The following is a 20,662-nucleotide window of genomic DNA, read 5'->3' as shown; positions in this document are numbered from 1 at the left end:
AAGGGGGTGCTCTTACGAAGAAAGGCTTAAGTTTTGCAAATTACAGTGTCTGGAGACTAGGCACCAGCAAGGTGATCTAATAGAGGTGTATAAAGCCTTGAATGGTTTGAGCATGCTCAATGCTGATGGGATTCTTCCTCTTGCTCAGAATAATCACCTGAGAGGGCATAAATTCAAATGGAGGAAAGACAGATGTAGGATAGATGTGTGGAAATTTGCCTTTAGCCAGCGGGTGGTTGGTTGGTGGAACAGACTTCCATCCCTTGTCGTGGAAGTTGATAGCCTAAATAAGTTTAAGGCTTAGCTGGACAGGTATTTTGAACGAACAGAGGGGTGAAGTGGAAGTGGTTTTTTTTTTTTTTTTTTTTTTTTTGGCTGATGCTGCATAAGCTTGCTTTCTTGCATCAAATGCCTCTACTAATGCTAATGCTATCTTGGTAAGAGCTCCCCTTTGATCTCCTCACCAATCTTTTGCCCTTCTTTGTACTCATTATAGCAACTCTATATTCTTTCTAAAATGAGGCCCCCAGACCCGTACACAATATTCAAGATGGGACAATGGGACAATCACCTCCTTGTCCCTGCAAGGAAAATTCCTATATATCACTGACAATGTCCCTACAAGGAAAATTCCTATATATCATTGACAAGACTCCATGATGTGCTCTCTCAGCCCGTTTGCACTGCTCAACAAACTTCATATCTGATTGCACAATTACCCCCAGGTCTTTTTCACTCTCTGCGTCACTGAGTGTAGTACCACACCGCTGGTACGTTTCTCTTGGGTCACTGCTACCCATATGCAGTACTTTGCATTTGACAACGTTAAACTTCAGTTGCCACTTCTCAGCCCATTTGCCCAACTTATTTGGATCCAGTTGCAGTAGCATAATATCCTTACTGTCGTTAAAACCCTGCCAACCTTTGTATCATCTGCAAACTTGGACATTAAGCCTGATATTCCTTCATCAATATCATTGATGAATACATAAAACAACAATGGGCCCAGCACTGAACCCTGGGGAATTCCACTAATAACATTATTCCACGAAGAGCAGTGTCCATTGATTACCACTCTCTGTCGTCTCCAACTCAACCATCCCTTTATCCATTATATCAACTTGTTCCAATTTGTACAGCAGTCTTCCATGTGTAACAATATCAAAAGCTTTCCTGAAATCCAAGTATATGATAACAAAATTATTTTTTGCATCCAGTTCCTTTCTGACCACATCATAGTATCCAATCAAATTGGTCAGACAAGACCTCCCTTTAACAACTAGATAAGACTACTACCGCAGTCTTGTCTAGTTGATCCTGCAGCTTCTTTAACCAGTGACTCCTTTATTTTCCCAGGAACACAAGTTAAACTAGTAGGTCTATAGTTACTAGCAGTGACGTACCCAGGTGGGGTTTAGGAGAGAGCAAATGCTCCCCTGCAACATTTTTGCCTTAAATGGTGCCTATGGAAGGTGCAGAATTTCTTGACAGGGAAATAGACCATATTACAAACAGACAGTAAAACGTTTGCATTATATCTAGCACAAAATTCCACCTATGGTTAAACTTCAAAGTTGAAAACAATTTTGATATCATATACTTGTTTTGTGTTTTTATTCATTTATTATTGAAATGATTATTGGAAATGGTTGTTTTCCCATGAACACCAAAGGCATTAGGCTATGGTTGGGCTGGGAAAAGAAATTATTTATTTATTTCATTATTTTATTTTTTTGATTATTGGAAATAGAAAGAGGATGAGTATACTATATGTGACACCTATTAATAAAAATATTCATTGTGTTGGATTGTTCTTCACAAAATTTCATATAATTCTGTTGACTGTATATTTAGATTTGAAAAGCTGGGTGCACTGCATTTTCGCAGTGCCTACTGACAAACCACCCCTGTTTGTAAGATGAGTCTGTCATCTTTTTTCAAAAGAGCTCTGTTTTGTCCACATTGAATATTTATCTGTTGTGGCTGGTAATCCCCAGCTTGAATGATATCAGCAAGTGTTTTCGGAAATTCTTCAGCAACAACGCCGCCGGCGCTTGCCGCTTCACCAGTTACCTTGATGTTATGTAGCTTTGCTCAAGTTTTGAATTGAACCCTTAAAAGTTCATATCTGTGAAAGTTAGTATCTCGAAAGTTCATAAGTAGAGGACTGCCTGTATTTATAAACAATGTATTTATATACTTTTCGATATGTCACACAAAAATTGATTTCAACTTTTGTTTAAAAATATTCCAATAGATAGCGTTGATTTAACTTTGAAAATTGGTAAAAGTATCACAAACAAACTTGAGCATCAATGTTATATAAAAAATTAGCCATGAGCTGTTGCAATTGCATCTTGTGTGAGACTGTGTCCAAAAAAGTTTTTAAACCATCGAAATTTTAATTTTTATGAGATAAAATATTTTAAACAAGAATTTACAAGATGAGCAATAAAAAAAGCTATCTGAATGGGGTAGTAGTAGTGGCATGTGATGCAAGAAAGCAAGTGTATGAGCTTATGCAGCATCAGCCAAAAAAAAAAAAAAAAAAAAAAAAAAAAAAAATCACACCATTCCCTCCAAATGCCTGTCCAGTTCCTCCTTAAATTTATTCAACCTATCAACTTCCACAATGACAGATGGAAGTTTGTTCCAGCAATTAACCACCCGCTGGCTAAAGGCAAATTTCCGCACATTTATTCTACATCTGTCTTTTCTTAATTTGAATTTATGCCCCCTTAGGTTCGTAATCTGAACAAGTGGAAGGATCCCATCAGAATTCAGCATGCTCAACCCATTCAAGGCCTTATACACCTCAATCAGATCACCACGCAGGTGCCTAGTCTCCAGCCACTGCAATTTGCAGAACTTAAGCCTCTCTTGGTAAGAGGATCCCTCCATTCCCCTCACCAATCTTGTTGCCCTTCTCTGTACATGCTCAAGTAAATCTACATCCTTCCTAAAATGAGGCCTCCAGACCTGTACGCAGTACTCAAGGCGTGGCCTGACTATTGCCTTATACAGAGGGACAATCACCTCCTTCTCCCTACTAGCAAAATTCCTACATATCATTGACAAAACCCCATGACCTGCCCTGGCAGCCTGTCTGCATTGCTCAGAAAACTTCATATCTGACTGCACAATTACTCCCAGGTCTTTCATTTTCTACCACCTTAAGTGTAGTACCACACAGTTGGTACGTTTCTCTGGGGTTACTTCTACCCATATGCAGTACTTTGCATTTGTCAAGGTTAAACTTCAGTTGCAACTTCTTAGCCCATCTGCCCAAATTATCTAGCTCCTGTTGCAGTAGCAGACTGCCATTACTGTCATTAACAACCCTGCCAACCTTTGTATCATCTGCAAATTTCGACATTAAGCCTGATATACCTTCATCAATATCATTGATAAATATACGAAACAACAGTGGACCTAACACCGAACCCTGTGGGAGAAAATTAAAAAGACCTGGGAGTGTCTTCTCCCACTTAACCATCCTTTTATCCATTGTAGCAACTTACCCTTAATACCATTCTGCTCCAATTTGTACAACAGTCTTCCATGCACAACAGTGTCAAAAGCTTTCCTGAAATCCAAATATATAATATCAAAATTATTTTTTGCATCCAGTTCCTTTGTAACCACATCATAATATCCTATCAAATTTGTCAGACAAGACTTTCCCTTAACAAACCCATGCTGTGTCTGAATTATTGCTGCACTCTTGTCTACATGATCCTGCAATGCATCTTTAACCAGTGACTCCATTATTTTACCCGGAAAAGAAGTTAAACTAACAGGTCTGTAATTACTCATGTCACCCTTCGATCCCCTTTGTGAATTGGGGATACATTTGCACATCTCCAGTCCGTGGGAACCTCCCCCGAGTCCAAGGATGCTCTCATAATTATGGCTAAGGGTTTGCTTAGTTGCTTTGCCACCTCCTTTAATATAACTGGATAGATCCCATCCACCCCAGGTGCTTTTCTTATGTTTAACTTCAACAATTTTCCCTCCACTTTGCTTTCAGTTATTACAAAATCATTAAGTATCTTGCTACAATTTGATAGCCTTCTGCCATTTTCAAACCTTAATAATTCCTCATGTGTGAATGTAGATGCAAAATACTCATTCAGCTTGTTTTCTATCTGAGCAGGATCATCAACAGTCGAACCATCGATGTCAAGTGGACCAATCAGATTCATCCCCTTCCTTTTAGAGTTTATATAAGTAAAGAAATCCTTGCTGTTTTTCTTAGCATCTTTTGCCAAGGATTTCTCGTAAACTGTCGGAGACCACTGTACTCACCTTTACGGAAGCAAAAACCCTTTCCTTTACCTCTGATGGTAATTAAATCTTTAAGCAAATTTCACATCAGTACACTGTGATCACTGCCACCTAGTGGTTCCTTTATCTGCAAATTCTTAATACACGAATGATCACTGCTGATAACCAGATCAAGAGTATTACTTTCTCTGGTTGCCTCTTGAACATGCTGCTGCAGAAAACAATCATCCAATAAATCCACAAAAGTCTGCCTAGTGTGTGAGTGACCAACCCACAAGTTCCAGTCAATATCTGGGAAGTTAAAATCCCCCATTATAAGACATTCCGATTTACTAGCCCACTCTATTTCTCTGTACAATTGTTCACTGTACTCATTCGAGTCAGGCCTATAACACACTCCTACTCTTATTTTTGCTTTCGCAGTGCTTATGTCACACCAAACTGATTCAACAGTGTACTGTTCATCTGTATCAAAGGGATGCACTTCTTTTGATTTTGTTTTTCTTAATTAACAGCATAACACCTCCTCCCTAGATAGAATAAAGCTAAAGGAACAGGAAAAAATTTAAAAATAAGCAGCTAAATGTCAGCGCTTAGGCACCTTCTTTCGTCCTACTAAAGTCATGGAAGAAGAAATCAATAGGAATGAAGCGGAGAATGATATACAAACTGCAGAATGAAACCAGCCATGTTGATGAAAGTATTTCAACAAATTCTAGTGATAAAAATGACAATAACAGTGTCGACATTCAGGATTACACTCTAAGAAGTGATGAAAAAAATGAAACAGATGTACCACTATCAATAGATGAGATTGATATTTCTCATGCACAGCATCAAACAAGAATTTTCTGAGCTTATTAATATTGAAGTAGATTATCTGACAGACCCTCATTTGTTTTGTGATAAACCAATCACACCATCTCTTATGCGAGCAATTTTAAATGCAGGTCCTTGCCAGCCAGATCTCAAGGACGATTTTCAAAATTTTCCAAAGGATGCAACTGGTCAGCCATTCATACCACAGTGGTATAAAAAAAAAGCATGAGAAAAGTGGTCATGAAAGTGCCAGGCAATGGTTTATCTATTCATTAGCATTAGCATTAGTAGAGGCATTTGATGCAAGAAAGCAAGCTTATGCAGCATCAGCCAAAAAAAAAAAAAAAAAAAAAAAAAAAACCCACTTCCACTTCACCCCTCTGTTCGTTCAAAATACCTGTCCAGCTGAGCCTTAAACTTATTTAGGCTATCAACCTCCACCACAAGGGATGGAAGTCTGTTCCACCAACCAACCACCCGCTGGCTAAAGGCAAATTTCCGCACGTCTATCCTACATCTGTCTTTCCTCAATTTGAATTTATGCCCTCTCAGGTGATTTTTCTGAGCTAGAGGAAGAATCCCATCAGCATTGAGCATGCTTAAACCATTCAAGGCTTTATACACCTCTATCAGATCACCTCGCTGGTGCCTAGTCTCCAGACACTATAATTTGCAAAACTTAAGCCTTTCTTCGTAAGAGCACCCCTTTGTTCCATTCACTAATCTTGTTGCCCTGCTCTGTACTCGTTCCAGCAGCTCTACATCCTTCTTGAAATGAGGTCTCCAGACCTGTATACAGTACTCTAGGTGTGGCCTGACCATCGCCTTATACAATGGAATAATCACATCCTTATCCCTGCTGGAAAAATTCCTGTATATCATTGACAATACTCCATGAGCTACTCTTGCAGCCCGTCTGCACTGCTCAGAGAACTTCATATCTGCCTGCACAACCACCCCCAAGTCCCTTTCATTCTCTACCACTGTCAGTGTAGTACCACAGAGTTGATACGTTGCTCAAAACATAGCATTGGCTCATTAAGAGCCAATGCTATGTTTTGCCTTTATTGCTGGTTGTTTACAAACTCCTCAAATAGGTTGGATCTTTGGGGTAACCCAAAAGTTGGTTGAAAAATTTTGACAAGGGAGTACACAAAATTCAAAAATATGAACAAAGTGATACACACAGAAAAGCAGAAAAGGATTTCTTTCTAACAAAATTTCACTCATTTGGTGATCAAACTGTCTTTGCCAATCTCGTGATAGGAAAGAAGAAAGAAATAGAAAAGAACAGACTGATTTTAACAAGTATCAATGATGCAGTTCTGTTTTTGGCAAAACAAGGCTTAGCATTTCGGGATCATCGTGAATACATAGGTTTAGGTGGCCCAAGTGCAAACAAGGGGGAATTTCTTAGAGCTCATCAAGCTACTAGCTAAACATGACACATCACTTAGTCAGTAAACGTTAAAAGTGAATGAACATATCTGAGCCCAAATATTCAAAATGATTTGATACTCGCTCTGGCAGCTGAGCTCACAAAACTGATAGTGAATGAAATCCTAGTTGCCAAAATACTTTTCTGTTTCAGTTGACTCAATCATTGATGTAAGCAGGACTGATCTGTTTTCCTTATCACTTCGATATGTGACAGAAACAGGTGATATTGTGGAGCGCTCTGTTCGATTTCATGAACTGCCTGGGGCAAGTTTAGTGTTCTTCTTGCTACCTTAAACGAGCTAGGGCTATCAATCACAATATGTTATGGCCAGCATATGATATTTGACCAGCACCATGGCTGGTCAAATATCAGGTCTTTAAACAAAAGTAAAAGAAATTGCCCCTCATGCACTTTATATGCACTGCTGCACTCATAATTTAAATCTCATCTTAGGTGACTCAGTAAATTGCAACGTTCACAGTCAGTTGCACTCTGGAACTCTAGAAAGCTTGTACACTTAATTTTCTGGAAGTTTGCCTTGTCTATCTGTGCTTCGGGAGGAGCATCATAGCCAATTAGTCTTTTGCATTAACATTAAAGAAACTATCTGATATGAGATGGGCATCCAGGAAATCTGCGGTAGAGGAAGTTGTGCAAAGCTTACCAGCTATTGTTGTTGCCCTCCGATGAATATTAGATGGGGATATTAACAGCACCCCACAGCAGCTTGCTGAGGCAAAGGGCATTCTTACAACAGTTACAACTTATGAATTTGTGATTTTTCTTATAGTATGGAAAGAACTCTTAAACAATGGGTGTTTACTTTATCCAACTATTTGTAGAAAGCAAACATAGACATCCTGACAGCCTCTCGCCTAATTAAGGTGTTTGACAATGATTTATAAGGAAATTGAGCAGGAAGCCAGTGAACTCACTTTAAAGTGTGAGATAGCTTCCACATACAAATTCCGAAGAGGATGAAAGAGATTCCATTATGAAATTGCAGAAGACAACAGAATATCTGATACGATTTAGAGTAGAATTTTACTTGATGCCTTTGGATACAGTAATCAGCAGTACACAGGAGAGGTTCAAAAATTTCCTTAATGTGGCTTCAAACTTTAGTGTACTGGATCCCAAGCATTTTGATGATAAGGGATGATAATGTCAGCAGGTTACAAATTCTAGAAAGGGAAAATGCCACATGTGATCTTAAAAACGCATTAAAAACATGTGGTCTTAAAGAAGTTGTTGTGTGATATGACTCTGAAATAATATCTTCACCTTTGTATGGTGCCTATTTTGTCACCCTTGCTCCCCTTCAAGGAAAAACCTGGTTACTTTTGTCACCTTTTGAACCCCCTTTGTGAATTGGAGATACATTTGCACACTTCCAGTCTAAGCTGTCATAATTATGACTAAGGATTTGCTTACTTCCTTTGCTGCCTCCTTTAACATACCTGAATAGATCCCATCCATCCCAGGTGCCTTCCTTATATTTAACTTCAACAATTTCTCCTCTGCTTTGCTCTCAGTTATTACAAAATCACTTAGCTCCCTGTTAGAGTTTGAAAAGCTTCTCGCATTCCCTCCTTGAATAACTCCTCGCGTGTGAATGTAGATGCAAAATACTCATTCAGTTTATCAGCTACCTGAACATGATCATCAATAGTCAAACCACTATGTTAGGTGGACCAATCTGATTCATCCCTTTCCTTCTAGAGTTAACATAAGTAAAGAACTCTTTTCTGGCATTTTCAAAACAAAAAATACAGCCATCAGCAGATGGAATCCTCCAGCCACAGGTATCCCAGAATGAAGGTATTGCAATTATGCCTATTATCATCTTGACTGTTGCTAGGAGGTGTTGGTCGTCGACTAAGGGGCGCCTCCATAGCCAGGTGGGAAGGAGCAGCAGTGCATAGCACATGCTTCTTGATTAGACCGGGGTTCGAGCCCGTCACCACCAAATACAGAGGATGCAGACAGGTCAGGGAATGACCACCGCATATCCCGGAGTAATATGGCCTTAGTTGCTAATGCTCCTAAAAACCAAATAACATCGTCGACTAAGGTGGGAAGCCGTGGAATCCTGAGAGAGAGTCAGCAAGCTGCGTGGTGTGAATCAGAGCTGGAAGGTTGTGCTTCCTGTTGGCCCACTTGAGGAGCCAGAAACAAGCTTATACAGCATCAGCCAAAAAAAAAAAAAAAAAAAAAAACCCTTCCCATTTCACCCATCCGTTCATAAATCCAACCACACAACACAATTTACAGATAGTATACACAGAGCAATACAGCCTTAGTCATGTTTTTCTTTGCATCCTCTGCCAAAGATTTCTCATAATCTGTTATTGCCTGCCTAACCTCTTTTGTGACTTGATTACAGACTAGCTTATATCTGCCATAGGCTTCTGTGTGGCCTCTTAATTTATATGCATCTCATGCATTTTTCTTTTCTTCTCTGCCACGAGCCTCATTAATTCATCTGACATCCATGGCCTAAACCTTGAACAGTATTTCTTAGTTGGTATGAAAAGCTGTTGTTATTTGGTTTTTAGGAGCATTAGCCACTAAGGCCATATTGCTCCGGGAATATGCGGTGGTCATTTCCTGACCTTTCCACATCCTCTGTATTTGGTGGTCACGGGCTCGAACCCCGGTCTAATCAAGAAGCACGTGCTATGCACTGCTGCTCCTGACCCTGGCTAAGGAGGCACCAGTATGAAAAGCTTAGTAGCCTCCAAGATTAAGTCCCTTAAGGCTTCCCATTTAGAATTCACCATTGGTAACATCATCAATTGATCCCACTGTATAGAATTTAAAAACTGTCTGAGACCACTGTAGTCACCTTTATGAAAGCAAAAGCCCTTCTCTTTACCATTGACGGTAGTTATATCTTTAAGTAAATCCCACATCAGTACACTATGATCACTGTCACCCAGTGGTCCCTTTATCTGTAAATTCTTAGTGCATGAAAATTTTATTGAATGCAAACTTTTTCATATATCAACCATCCTTTTTTCAATTTAAATTTGTCTCCGTGTGTATGTGTGTCAGTTATCCCAGAAAGAGTAAAGATGTCATCAGCATTTAGTTTACTTAACATTTTTAAAGCCTTATATGCTTCAGTTATGTTGCTATGTAGATGTCTCTGGAGATTGTAATTTACAGAACCCTACACTGTCTTTCTTGGTATTGAATACCCTTTTGTACCCCAAATAATGAAATTCTATTTTCCCAAAATCTCAGCTTATAACTGGGAAAATGAATGATTTAAGTTTCCTGATTTTTAACGAAGAACATGAGGGAGGTTTCCTTTGGAAAATATATTGCACCAAAATAACAGTTTGCAGAAAGAATACTTCCTTAGTGCTCAACTATGGCATTAACACTATAACGGCCCTTTTTTAGAAGTCAAAAGTGAAATAATATGAATATTATTCTTGTCGACAATATGAATTAAAATTTTAAGTAGTGAAATGAAGTCTACTTACACAGAAAATGAATAATAGTAAAAGAAGTAAACTGTATGTCTCTTTGCAAGTTTAGGGTTTCCCAAAATGAAAAAAAAAAAAAAAAAAAACTAGATGAATGAAAGAAAATTTTCGTTACAGTCTATTCAGTATATTAGCTGTGAAATTAGCTATCTCACTATTTCAGAGGTGTAGCTCTGGTATCCTGCACCTCTGCTTGTTCTAAGTTACCTTGCTTCTATTTCATCTGCTATTTTCAACATATTTTAAATTATACATCACTCATTACTTTTTTGCCCAAAATTAATTTTAATTTTAATACATTCAAGCCTTTACTATTTTAAGTTGACTATTTTGCCAACTTACTTAAATTTCAAATATTTTATTCTCACTAAAAGTGTTGTCTTTGAATATTTATTTATTTTTTTGCACATTTTCTATTTCATTTTCATGGCTTTGAGCATTTCACTGGTTAGTAGTGTTAGTTTATCAGTTGTGAAGTTCAGTATTACAGCCATGCAACTTATACTATTTGAGTTGAAGGTTTATCAAAACACTATGTTCATCTTTCACCCACTGAAGTGCCTTGTAGCTTGAGAAGATAGAGCATCAGTGGTCGAATTCCTCTTCTATTCTCTTTTGGGTATTTTCATTTATTCTTCATTAGGTGACCTTTATTTTATCAGTTTACCATTGGGGTGTGTTTAATTGGACAGGGAGTCACATGCTTGCACTGCTGGGAATGCATATAACTTTGTTTTTTATTTTTTATTATTTGAATATTAGAGCATCTTCATATACAGATTTTTGTGCCTTCTTAAGAATTTACCTTAAATGTAGCATTTACTCGTTTCCTGGTTATCTTTTCATAGCAGTTTATTTTTGCCACAGCAGTGCAGACAAAATAGATTACATATATTACATATTCCTGTAGCATGTCAGTTCCCCATGATTCCACATGCAGTTTTTGAGGAGTCAATAGAAATGTAACCTTTTATCTGCAGACATTGGAAGCTCTATTACATAGTAACCCAAAAGGTAATACATATACATCACCTGCATAAAAAAGATGCATTACTTGTAATCTGTATCATCTATATTGCACAGTGGTGAATTTTCAATATAGTCCATTCAATTTTGTTATGATGATGTTTGGCTAGTTTGTTTTGGCAGTCTTTTTGAAATGGACAAGCTATTCAAAAGTTGCAAGGTCCAATTCTCAGTTTGAATTTAATTTTAAAATTATCCATACTAAAATATATATATACTATATCATTAGTTAAGGAACATTAGTGACTCCAAAATACACTGCATTTCAAATAATTCAGTATGAGATTAAGGAAGATATAGTGCATAAAGTGTATAAAATTCTTTACCATTCCCAATTGGATGAATACGGCCACATGCAGCTCCCAAGTTTTCATCTTTCTTCATTAAATCTACAAGTAACTGCACTGCTTTAGGTTTAAAGTTGATATCACCATCCAAGGCCAAAATGTAAATATTCTTTGATAAAGTATCTCTTTTATCTGCAGACATTGGAAGCTCCATTACACTGTAACCCAAAAGGTAGTACATATACATCACCTGATAAGAAAGAATGACACGTTACTCTGTATCACTTAATTGCTAGGTAATTTTAATGACTTTAGACATAAGCATATATTGGTATTAGCAGTGACAAGTGATGCAAATACACATTGCTAAAAAAAAAAAAAAAAAACGGACCTTCCCACATCACCTGTTTTATAATGTTTAATACTCTGTCTAATTCTTAAATTTATTCAATTATCACTTCCACAACACCAGATGAAAGTTTGTTCCAAGAATCAACCACCCTATCTGAAAGCAAATTTCCATATATCTATCCTGCAACTAACTTCCTCTATTTAAATTTATATCTTCTAATATAAATCCTGTGTTGTCTGGGAAAGAGGAAGGATGGCATTAGCATTTAGCTTATTTCAGCCAATAAAAATCTTAAACAGCTCATAAGATCTCTTTTCAAGTGACTAATATCCAGATGTTGGGGGAAAAAAACACTTTTTTTTTTTATTTTTTTTATTCTAGGTATACCCTTTTGTTCACCTCATTTATCTCTGCAACCATTTTAATAGCCCCATGTCCTTCCTAATGTGAGGCTTCCAGACTTGTGTGCTTTCAGACCCCCTCTACTGGAAAAATGCCTGTATACCACTGACAAAACTCATGAGCTGTCTGGGGAGCTCAAAAAATTTCACATTCAACTGCCCAAGTATTCCAAGTTTTTTGTGTTCTCTACTTGGTACCACACAGTATGTTAGTCTGGGATTACTGCTGCCCGTATGCAGTACATTGTATTTGATTTGTCAATATTAAAACTTCAATTGTCACTTCTCAGTCCATCTGCCTAAGTTTTCTAGATATTGTTGGCAATAAACCCTGAATACTGTCATTAATAAATATTGGAAACAACAATGGACCTAGCACTGAATGTTATTAGCAGAGGACTCCACATCCAACTGCAGAGGACTCCTTTATCCAAAGCAGTAACTTGCCACTAATGCAGCCGACCGGGCTAGCCGAGTGGGTAAAGTACCTGCCCGGCAACCCAAAGGTCGCGGGTTCGATTCCCGCCTCGGGCTTGGATCAAAGTACTGCAAAAACCTTGGGAGGTGCATTATGGCCACAGAAGCCGATGCGCCAACAACTATCAAATCAAATCAAAAAAAGCCGCTAATGCCACACTGCCCCAATATGTACAGCAATCTTTTATGTGTAACAGTATCAAAAGCTTTTATGAAAAGTATATGATGTCAAAATTATTTTTTGCATTCAGTTCCTTTATGACTACATCACAGTGATCAATTAAATTGGTCAGATAAGACCAATGTCCCATAACAAATCCATGCTATGACTACCATATAATTACAGAAAGTGGATAGTCTGAATAAATTCAAAGAAGAACTAGAAACTCTAAAATGGAACTAAATGATTTTGTGATTACTGAGAGGAAAGTGGAAGAGAAATTGTTGAAGTTAAACATAAAAAAAAAGCACCTGGGGTGGATGATCTATTCAATTATATTAAGGGTGACAGCAAAGGAGATAAGCAAACCCTTAGCTATAATTTTGTGAGCATTCTTGAATCCAGAGGAAAGCCCCATACACTGGAGATGTGCAAAAGTATCTCCAATTCACAAAGGAGTGACATGGCTACAGACCTGTTAGCTTAACTTCTGTTTCAGGAAAAATAACGAAGTCATTGGTTAGAGAAGAAATGCAGACCATCTAGATAGGAGTGCAGTTATACTTCAGTTACAGCATGAGTTTGTTAAGGGGAGATCATGTCTGACCAATATGATTGGGTACTATGACAAAGGGGATGGATGCAAAAAAATAATTTTAATATCAAATACTTGGATTATAGGAAAGCTTTTGATACTGTTGCACATAAAAGACTGCTGTACAAATTGGAGCAGTGGGGCAATAAGGGAAAGTTACAAACACGAATAAAGGAATGGCTGAGTGGGAGAAGATTGAGTGGTTATCAATGGACACTGCTTGCTTTTAATAAATAATAAATAAATATTCATTTATTGCAAATACAGCAAGCCCATCACAGCACATGGCTAGGGGCAGGTAATAATACAAAGGGAATGACATAAAATAATCGAATATATGTACAAGCAGATTTCATACAGACATTAATAATGACTAGGAATTATAGTTATGAGTTAAAAAAGAATTTGCAGAACAGGACATTTGGCTTTCAGTTGCAATTACTAGGTTGGATTATTTTTCTTCATTTTATCGGAGATCTGACTCCTGTAGGCTTCAGAGTTCATTAACCTGTTGCAATCAATTGTGATCATTTATGAGGTGAAGGGATGCATTGGGAAACATTCTGTCCATTTGATTGAGCCTGGAGAGGTTGGATTTGAATCGCTGGTTTCTTGAATTTTCCCTGTTGGGGGCAGCTATTATATTAGCTAAGTTTGGTGCGTCACATGCAGAAGTGATTAACTTTGCAAGAAGCATGACTCCAGACTCGCTGATCATCTGTTGCAGAGGCTTTGTTTTTAGATTTTCATAAAGCTGTTGCCTGGATATTGTATGGGGAAAACAAAGCTTACTATTGAGCCATCTAAGAACCCAATATTCTAGGGTAAGGAATTTCTTGACGGTTACTTGAGGAGCACCAGACCAGATTTCGGAAGCATAGGACAGAATGGGAAAGATGCATCTTTGAACATGCTTAATGACTGTTTTTCTGTCTTGAATCGCTGCTGCTTCTTGTTTGATTAACCATTTTGCTTTTTGAATTTTTTGAGCAACATATTTTGGGCATTAAAGGAGAAATTTTTATCAAAAACAACTCCAAGGTCTTTGTGAACATATACATTTGGGATTGGGACATCTGCAATTTTTATTTCTATGTGGTTGGGTTGTTTCTGAAGGGAATAAGTAATTTGAGCAGATTTGCTTGCATTTATATTCAGATTGAGATCTTTCAGGTACTTGATGATTTCACAAATCTGTGAATTCGCATCACTGATAACGTTGCAAATATCATCACTGGCTTTGGAGATTATAAATAACTTTAAATCAATGGAATATGCCAGTAGATTTGGATTTTCTTGAAGTGGTTGAAGAGATGCTGAAAATATCGTACTGGAGAGAACGGCTCCTTGAGGAATGCCTGTTCAGGTTGTGACGAGAATATTGTCAGTACTAGTGAGGTAGAGGAGAAATCTGCGATTTAGGCTGTATTGAAGATAGGAAATAATCATTTGTCAACGAAAAAATGATTTTTTAGTATTTCAAAAGCTTTTTTTTTGAGATCTATATTGTCGAAAGCACCTTTGATGTCAAAATAAAATACATTGCATTGTGGCTTATCTTGAAATGCAGTTTGGATGCATACAATGGTGTCAGCTAGACTTGTTGTGGAGCGCCCTCTAGGACCAAAATGCATATTGACAGGTGCATTAGCGAAGATTGCATGTTGAAGATATGGGAGCATAATTTTTTCAATAATTTTAGTAATTATTGATGAAACAGCAATTGGCCAATGGCCGGGATGGTTATTTCTGCAAGCTTTTTTAGGAATCGGCATAATCCTGAAAGTTTTCCACTGTCTTGGAAGGAATGGCTGGGAGATGCACCTGGAAATGATATGCACTAACAAATCAATGATGTATACGCTGGACAATCTAATAATAAAACCAGGGATGCCGTCAGGACCTTTACTACTATCAGGGCATATTTGGTTAACTGCACACTGAACTGTATTCTTGTTCACAAGTTGATTAATTAGCAGGGCTTGACCCGGAGACACATCATGTTGCACGTTGTCTGCTTGTTCATAAGAATTGAGTGCTATAAATCTGTTTTGTATACCTTCAGTGCAAATGTCAGAATTGCTTGTTTCCAGATTGCATCTTATCCATTCAAAAACTAGATCATGCTGTAAGGTAGCTGTTGTTTTTGTAGAAAGTGCTCTTTTGTTGTGCTTTAGCATGGACATAACATAATTTTTGTATTACTGAATTTTTTTGAGTTGAAACAATGCTCTGCTCTTTTTATATTTTATGTGTGCTGATGAAGTGCCGTATTTCTTCCACTGTCTGTGGCATTTTTGCTTATTTTTAAAGTATAGTTTCAGGTGGGATTTGAACCAAGGTTTGGAGTGAGAAGATATTCTAACAAGTTTGGATGCCAACTCTGTTTTCAGTTGATTCAGCCATGTTATAAGAAGAAAGGTTGGCATCCTGTATAGGAATATTTTTAAGAGAATCCCATGGGTAGTATTTTAAGAGCTGCAAAAACTTTTCTTTCTGAAGGAATTTAATTGATGATATTCTTTTAGTGATTTCCAGAGGGGGGGGGTGAGGATTCCCGCAGCAAATTGTTGCTTGCAGTTCTATACTTTTGTGGTCAGATTTAAATGTAATGTTTCTGCTAAGTTTTTCATGCAGTGGAAAGTTAGAGTATACAAGATCAAACGCTTGATTACCTCTTGTAACAGGAACGTTGATTTTTTTAGCTCCTAGGATGAAAAATGAGTTGGACAGCAGCTTCATTTGTAAATTATATTTGGGCAGGGGGCAGGTTAAAGTCGCCCATTATAATGATGTTAGTTTGAGGCTTAAGAATAGTAATGATCCAGGTTACTACTTCATTAATGATGTCATCAGTAGGCCCAAGCAGAATATAAATATTATAAATTTGAAGCAGAGAATCCTTAACTTGGATTAATAGGGAAATTCCCTCAAAGTTAAAGGTATTAGAGTTGTATGTGTTCAAAACTTTAATATCGGATTTTAAAATTATTGCTGTCCCACCACCACCTCTACGATTAATCTTGATGTCATGTATGGTGTGTAGCTGAGATTCTTCGGCAGTAGAAACATCTTGTAAAGATTCCTGCATCCACGTTTCAACTAAAAATATGATGTCATGCAATCAACCATTAATGAAATAAGTGTAGACAGTTTATTTTTTATGCTTCTTACATTTTGAAGAAAAATGCTGAGATGGACATATGTGTTGGAAGGATGTTTGCAAACAGATGTATTAAGTGGCAGGTTAAATGATACATTAGGATGAGAATCAGGAATATCATTTTCTAGCTATGCAGAGAGTTCAGCAGATTGAGAATTAGTTGGTAACTTTTCACTAGCCTTGTTGACTGATCCTCCAATAGCTCCATAAAATGGCATGACGAGTAGACCATTTGGCCAGATATCAGGATTTAGATATTGTTGTAGGTCACAATTCTTTAGGTCAATTCTAAATGATGAATACGTGGGATGTTTGGTTTTTAATTTGAAAGCTCTACCTGGAATTTCTAGCTCTAATAGTAGGTGGTCCATCTGCTGGGAGGTAGTATGTTATTAGTGGAGTTGCACAGCATTTCAGTGCTGGGCCCACTTTGTTTTCTGTTTTTATTAATGATATTGATGAGGATATATCAGGCTCAATGTCTAAGTTTGCAGATAATACAAAGGTTGGCAAAGTAACAATAACAAAGGTATGCTGCTACTGCAACAAGATCTAGAAAAATTAGGCAGATGGGCTGAGAAATAGAAACTAAAGTTTAACAAATGCAAGGTACTGCATATGGGTAACAGTAATCCCAGAATAACATAGCAACTGATGAAACAAATGAAAAGGACCTGGGGGGGGGGAATTGTGAGGTCTCATGTGAAGTTCTCTGAGCAGTGCAGACAGGCTGCCAGGACAGCTCATTGAGTGTTTTGTCAATAATATACAGGAATTTTGCTAGCAGGTATAAGGAGCTGATTATCTTATTGTATAAGGAATCGACAGGCCACATCTTCAGTACTGCATACAGATCTGGAGGCTTTGTTTTATGAAGAATGTAGAGTTGCTAGAATGGGTACAGGGAAAGGCAATGAGATTGGTGAGGGGGAACAAAGGGGAAGCTTGAGCAAACTCAATGCTAATGGATTCTTTGTCTTGCTCAGACTATGCACGTGAGGTGGCATAAATTCAAACTGAGGAAGGATGGCTGCACAACAGATGTGCAGAAGTTTGCCTTCAGCCAACAGGTGAACAAGCTTCCATCCACTGTTGTGGAAGTGGATAGTTTGAATAAATTCAAGGAAGAACTAGATAAACTACTGGAAGGGACAGAGCGAAATATATATTTTTTTCTGATCTATATAAGTTTGCTTTCTTGCAATTATTAACACTAATGCTAACAACCTCCCACTCTTATTTATACTTTCAGATTGCTTATGCCACAATAAAAAACAATGCAGTGAGTTAATAGTAGACATGAGTAAGTTACTGTTTAAGACCAGTAAAGTTAAATTTTTTTGTAGATAAAAGTAATGTAATTAAATTTAGTTAAAAGTTTCTCTGAAAAAAAAATAACTTTATTTCATAAAACATAACACAGCTACTCTTAAGTCTTTTAAGTCTTATGTTACCCAAGGAACTTTATGGTAAAATCCTCATGCTACAAGAGTTATGGACTATAACTGATATTGCATGTAATTCATTAAAAATGGAGAATGGCATACATTTTAAATAAATAGCTGCTTGAAAAGAATTCTATTATCTGAAATATTCAGAATGTATACAGGGTGAGGCAAGAAAATGGGAAATTTTAAAACTCAATAATTAATTAACAGATTTCTATTTGCCAAATTACAAATATATTATCTTAAAGTACACAGCATGCCATTTATTTCTTTTTTGTTTAGAGGTCATCTCAAGGTGACCTCTGATTCTGTGCAGGCATTCATCTAATCTTCCATATTCATGTTTCCCAAGATGCATTGCATCTAATGCAATATGTAAGATTAGATGATTCATCTAATCTTCCATACTGCATGCTTCCCATGATGTAGCATAATACCTCCAAAGGAATTCCTGCAATTTCTCTATGAATTCTTTTTTTTGGGTCTTCAATATTGTGTGGGCAATGATAATATACCTTGCTTTTTAAGTGGTCACATGCTGATCGGTCTGTGTATCTTGGTAACCAATAGATGTCACCATTCCTGGCAATGATGTGGTTACGAAAAAGCAAGTAGTGTTGTTTGGTTTTTAGGAGCATTAGCAACTAAGGTCATATTGCTCCGGGATATGCGGTGGTCATTCTCTGACCTTTCCGCATCCTCCGTATTTGGTGGTGATGGGCTCGAACCCCGGTCTAATCAAGAAGCGTGTGCTACACACTGCTGCTGCTGCTTCCCACCTGGCTACGGAGGCACAGCAAAGCAAGTGTATGGTGTCCATTGACACAATGGCAGTACGAGATGTCGCACCATCTTGCTGAAACTGTCATCCACTTCAGGAAACCTAATAGCTAGTTCTTAAGTCAAAAAAGTTGTGATCATGTCAGCACAGCAGCCTGACATTACAGTTGTTACCTTTCCATTTATCATCCTCAAAAAAAAAAAAAGATAATTTCATGAGATGAAATTACACACCACACTCTTATCTGGTCACTGTGCAATGGATGCTTGGGAATTGGAGAGGGTTTTTTTCTGACCAATAATGAAAGTTTTGTTTATTCACAAAACTGTTCAAATAAAAGCTAGCTTTATCAGACATCCATACGTTGTGAATAAAGCCTTCATCGTGATCCATTTTAGTTAAATTTCTTGACAAAAATCTTTACAAGTAAGGAGATAAGAATTAAAACGTTACCTGTAAGGTTTTAATTCTTGCAGTACGTACCTTGTAAGGTTGAAAATTTAAGTCCTGGTGCTATATTTGTCAACTGGACAAGTTCAGTGGATAAATTAAATTCAGGACTGCTCTCGCCGAACGGGCTAGCCGGGTGGGTAAAGTACCTGCCTGGCAACCTAAAGGTTCGAATCCCACCTCGGGCTTGGATATTACAATGGTGCCGTACTCTCCAGTTGGACCTCATGGCCACAATACATGAAGGAAGCAGGAAAAAACTGGTTCTTTTGTGTATTGCTCACATCATATGATAAAAGAAAAAAAAAAAAAGGGACTGCTCTCATACATAATCTAATGTGCAGAATGTATTGGATTCTGTATGAGAATCTGGCTCGGCACTTGTTGGTTTATTGCACAAGGAGTCATCTTCTTCAGAAATGCTTCAAGAGGCATTTATTTCCAAGATAATCTTCTCTTTCCTTTATAAATTTCAATAGAACGCACAAATTGCAACTAACACAATTTACATGGAGTAACAAGTTTACGAAGCTTAAAAAAAGGAATGAAGAGAAGATTCTGAAAATTTATTTATGTTTTTTATACGATTGAAGATTTCAGTAAAGGGCAACATATTTCACCATAACATAAAAACCCACACAATTCCAGCTATTGGTATTTTCACAAATGCAATAACATCAAGTTTACTACCCATTTATAATTGCTTGCAGTAACAGAAAAGACCAATAAACCGGAAAGTGCAAGTTGTTTTTATTGTTTTATGGTCGTGACTTCAAGAAATGTGCTTTACAAAAATATCACAGAGCCGTTCAAAATTGGTTCTTATAACATATGATAATGATGAAAGTGTAGTGCATTTAATGATTTGAATTGGTAACTAATACAATTTACACAAAATGACCTTTTACTCGCTGGTCTACTCCTGTAGACCAGCGAAAATTTGAACTTCCGAGGTCGTGAATGAATTACCAAAAAACAATGTGCTATTGGATTCACATTACAATATCTTCGCGATATGATGGTAATGGATTAATATCATAAAGCAAGGTACACTGTATTGTATAGCTATGTACATGGTTTGAAATGTGGTATTTATGAATGTTTAACATTCATTTTTTGCAATTAACATTCATATTTTCGATTTTGTTGATACTTGAGAAAAAAAAAAAAAACCCTCTTAAACCCGGGAACTTGTAAAGCGAGAACTACCTGTACATCAAAAACATCGCAAAGTGTTTTTAAAATATTTCATTATGAAAAATGGTATGTGCTTCTGTAAAGATTTTAGTGGTTCTGTGAACAAAGTGCTCATTGAATAAAATCCTGATGTATTGAATAAAATCATTGAATAAAATCCTGATGATGATGACATGATTGAATAAAATCCTGTTGTATATTTATTGATGCTTCAAAATTATGTTTAAAGCAGTTTTGCTGCACAATGGAAATGCAGTTCAATCAGTTCCTCTACTTCATGC

General features: G+C 37.2%; 1 protein-coding gene across 1 annotated transcript in view; it reads right to left on the bottom strand.

Annotated features, from left to right (window-relative positions):
• The window catches only part of LOC150075054 (chitin synthase chs-2-like), a 255,891-nt gene that overhangs the window by 62,419 nt on the left and 172,810 nt on the right, over nucleotides 1–20,662 (bottom strand). The window contains exon 10 of the mRNA XM_090389070.1: nucleotides 11,397–11,607. Coding sequence (XP_090245196.1) covers nucleotides 11,397–11,607 — 211 coding nt within the window. The remainder of the gene's footprint in view (nucleotides 1–11,396; nucleotides 11,608–20,662) is intronic.

This window comes from Mastigoproctus giganteus, chromosome 14 (assembly GCF_048544385.1).
Source record: "Mastigoproctus giganteus isolate SK-2022 chromosome 14, ASM4854438v1, whole genome shotgun sequence".
Classification (NCBI taxonomy): domain Eukaryota; kingdom Metazoa; phylum Arthropoda; class Arachnida; order Uropygi; family Thelyphonidae; genus Mastigoproctus; species Mastigoproctus giganteus.
The sequence above is the reverse complement of the archived record's forward strand: the minus strand, read 5'-3'. Positions and strand labels throughout refer to the sequence as shown.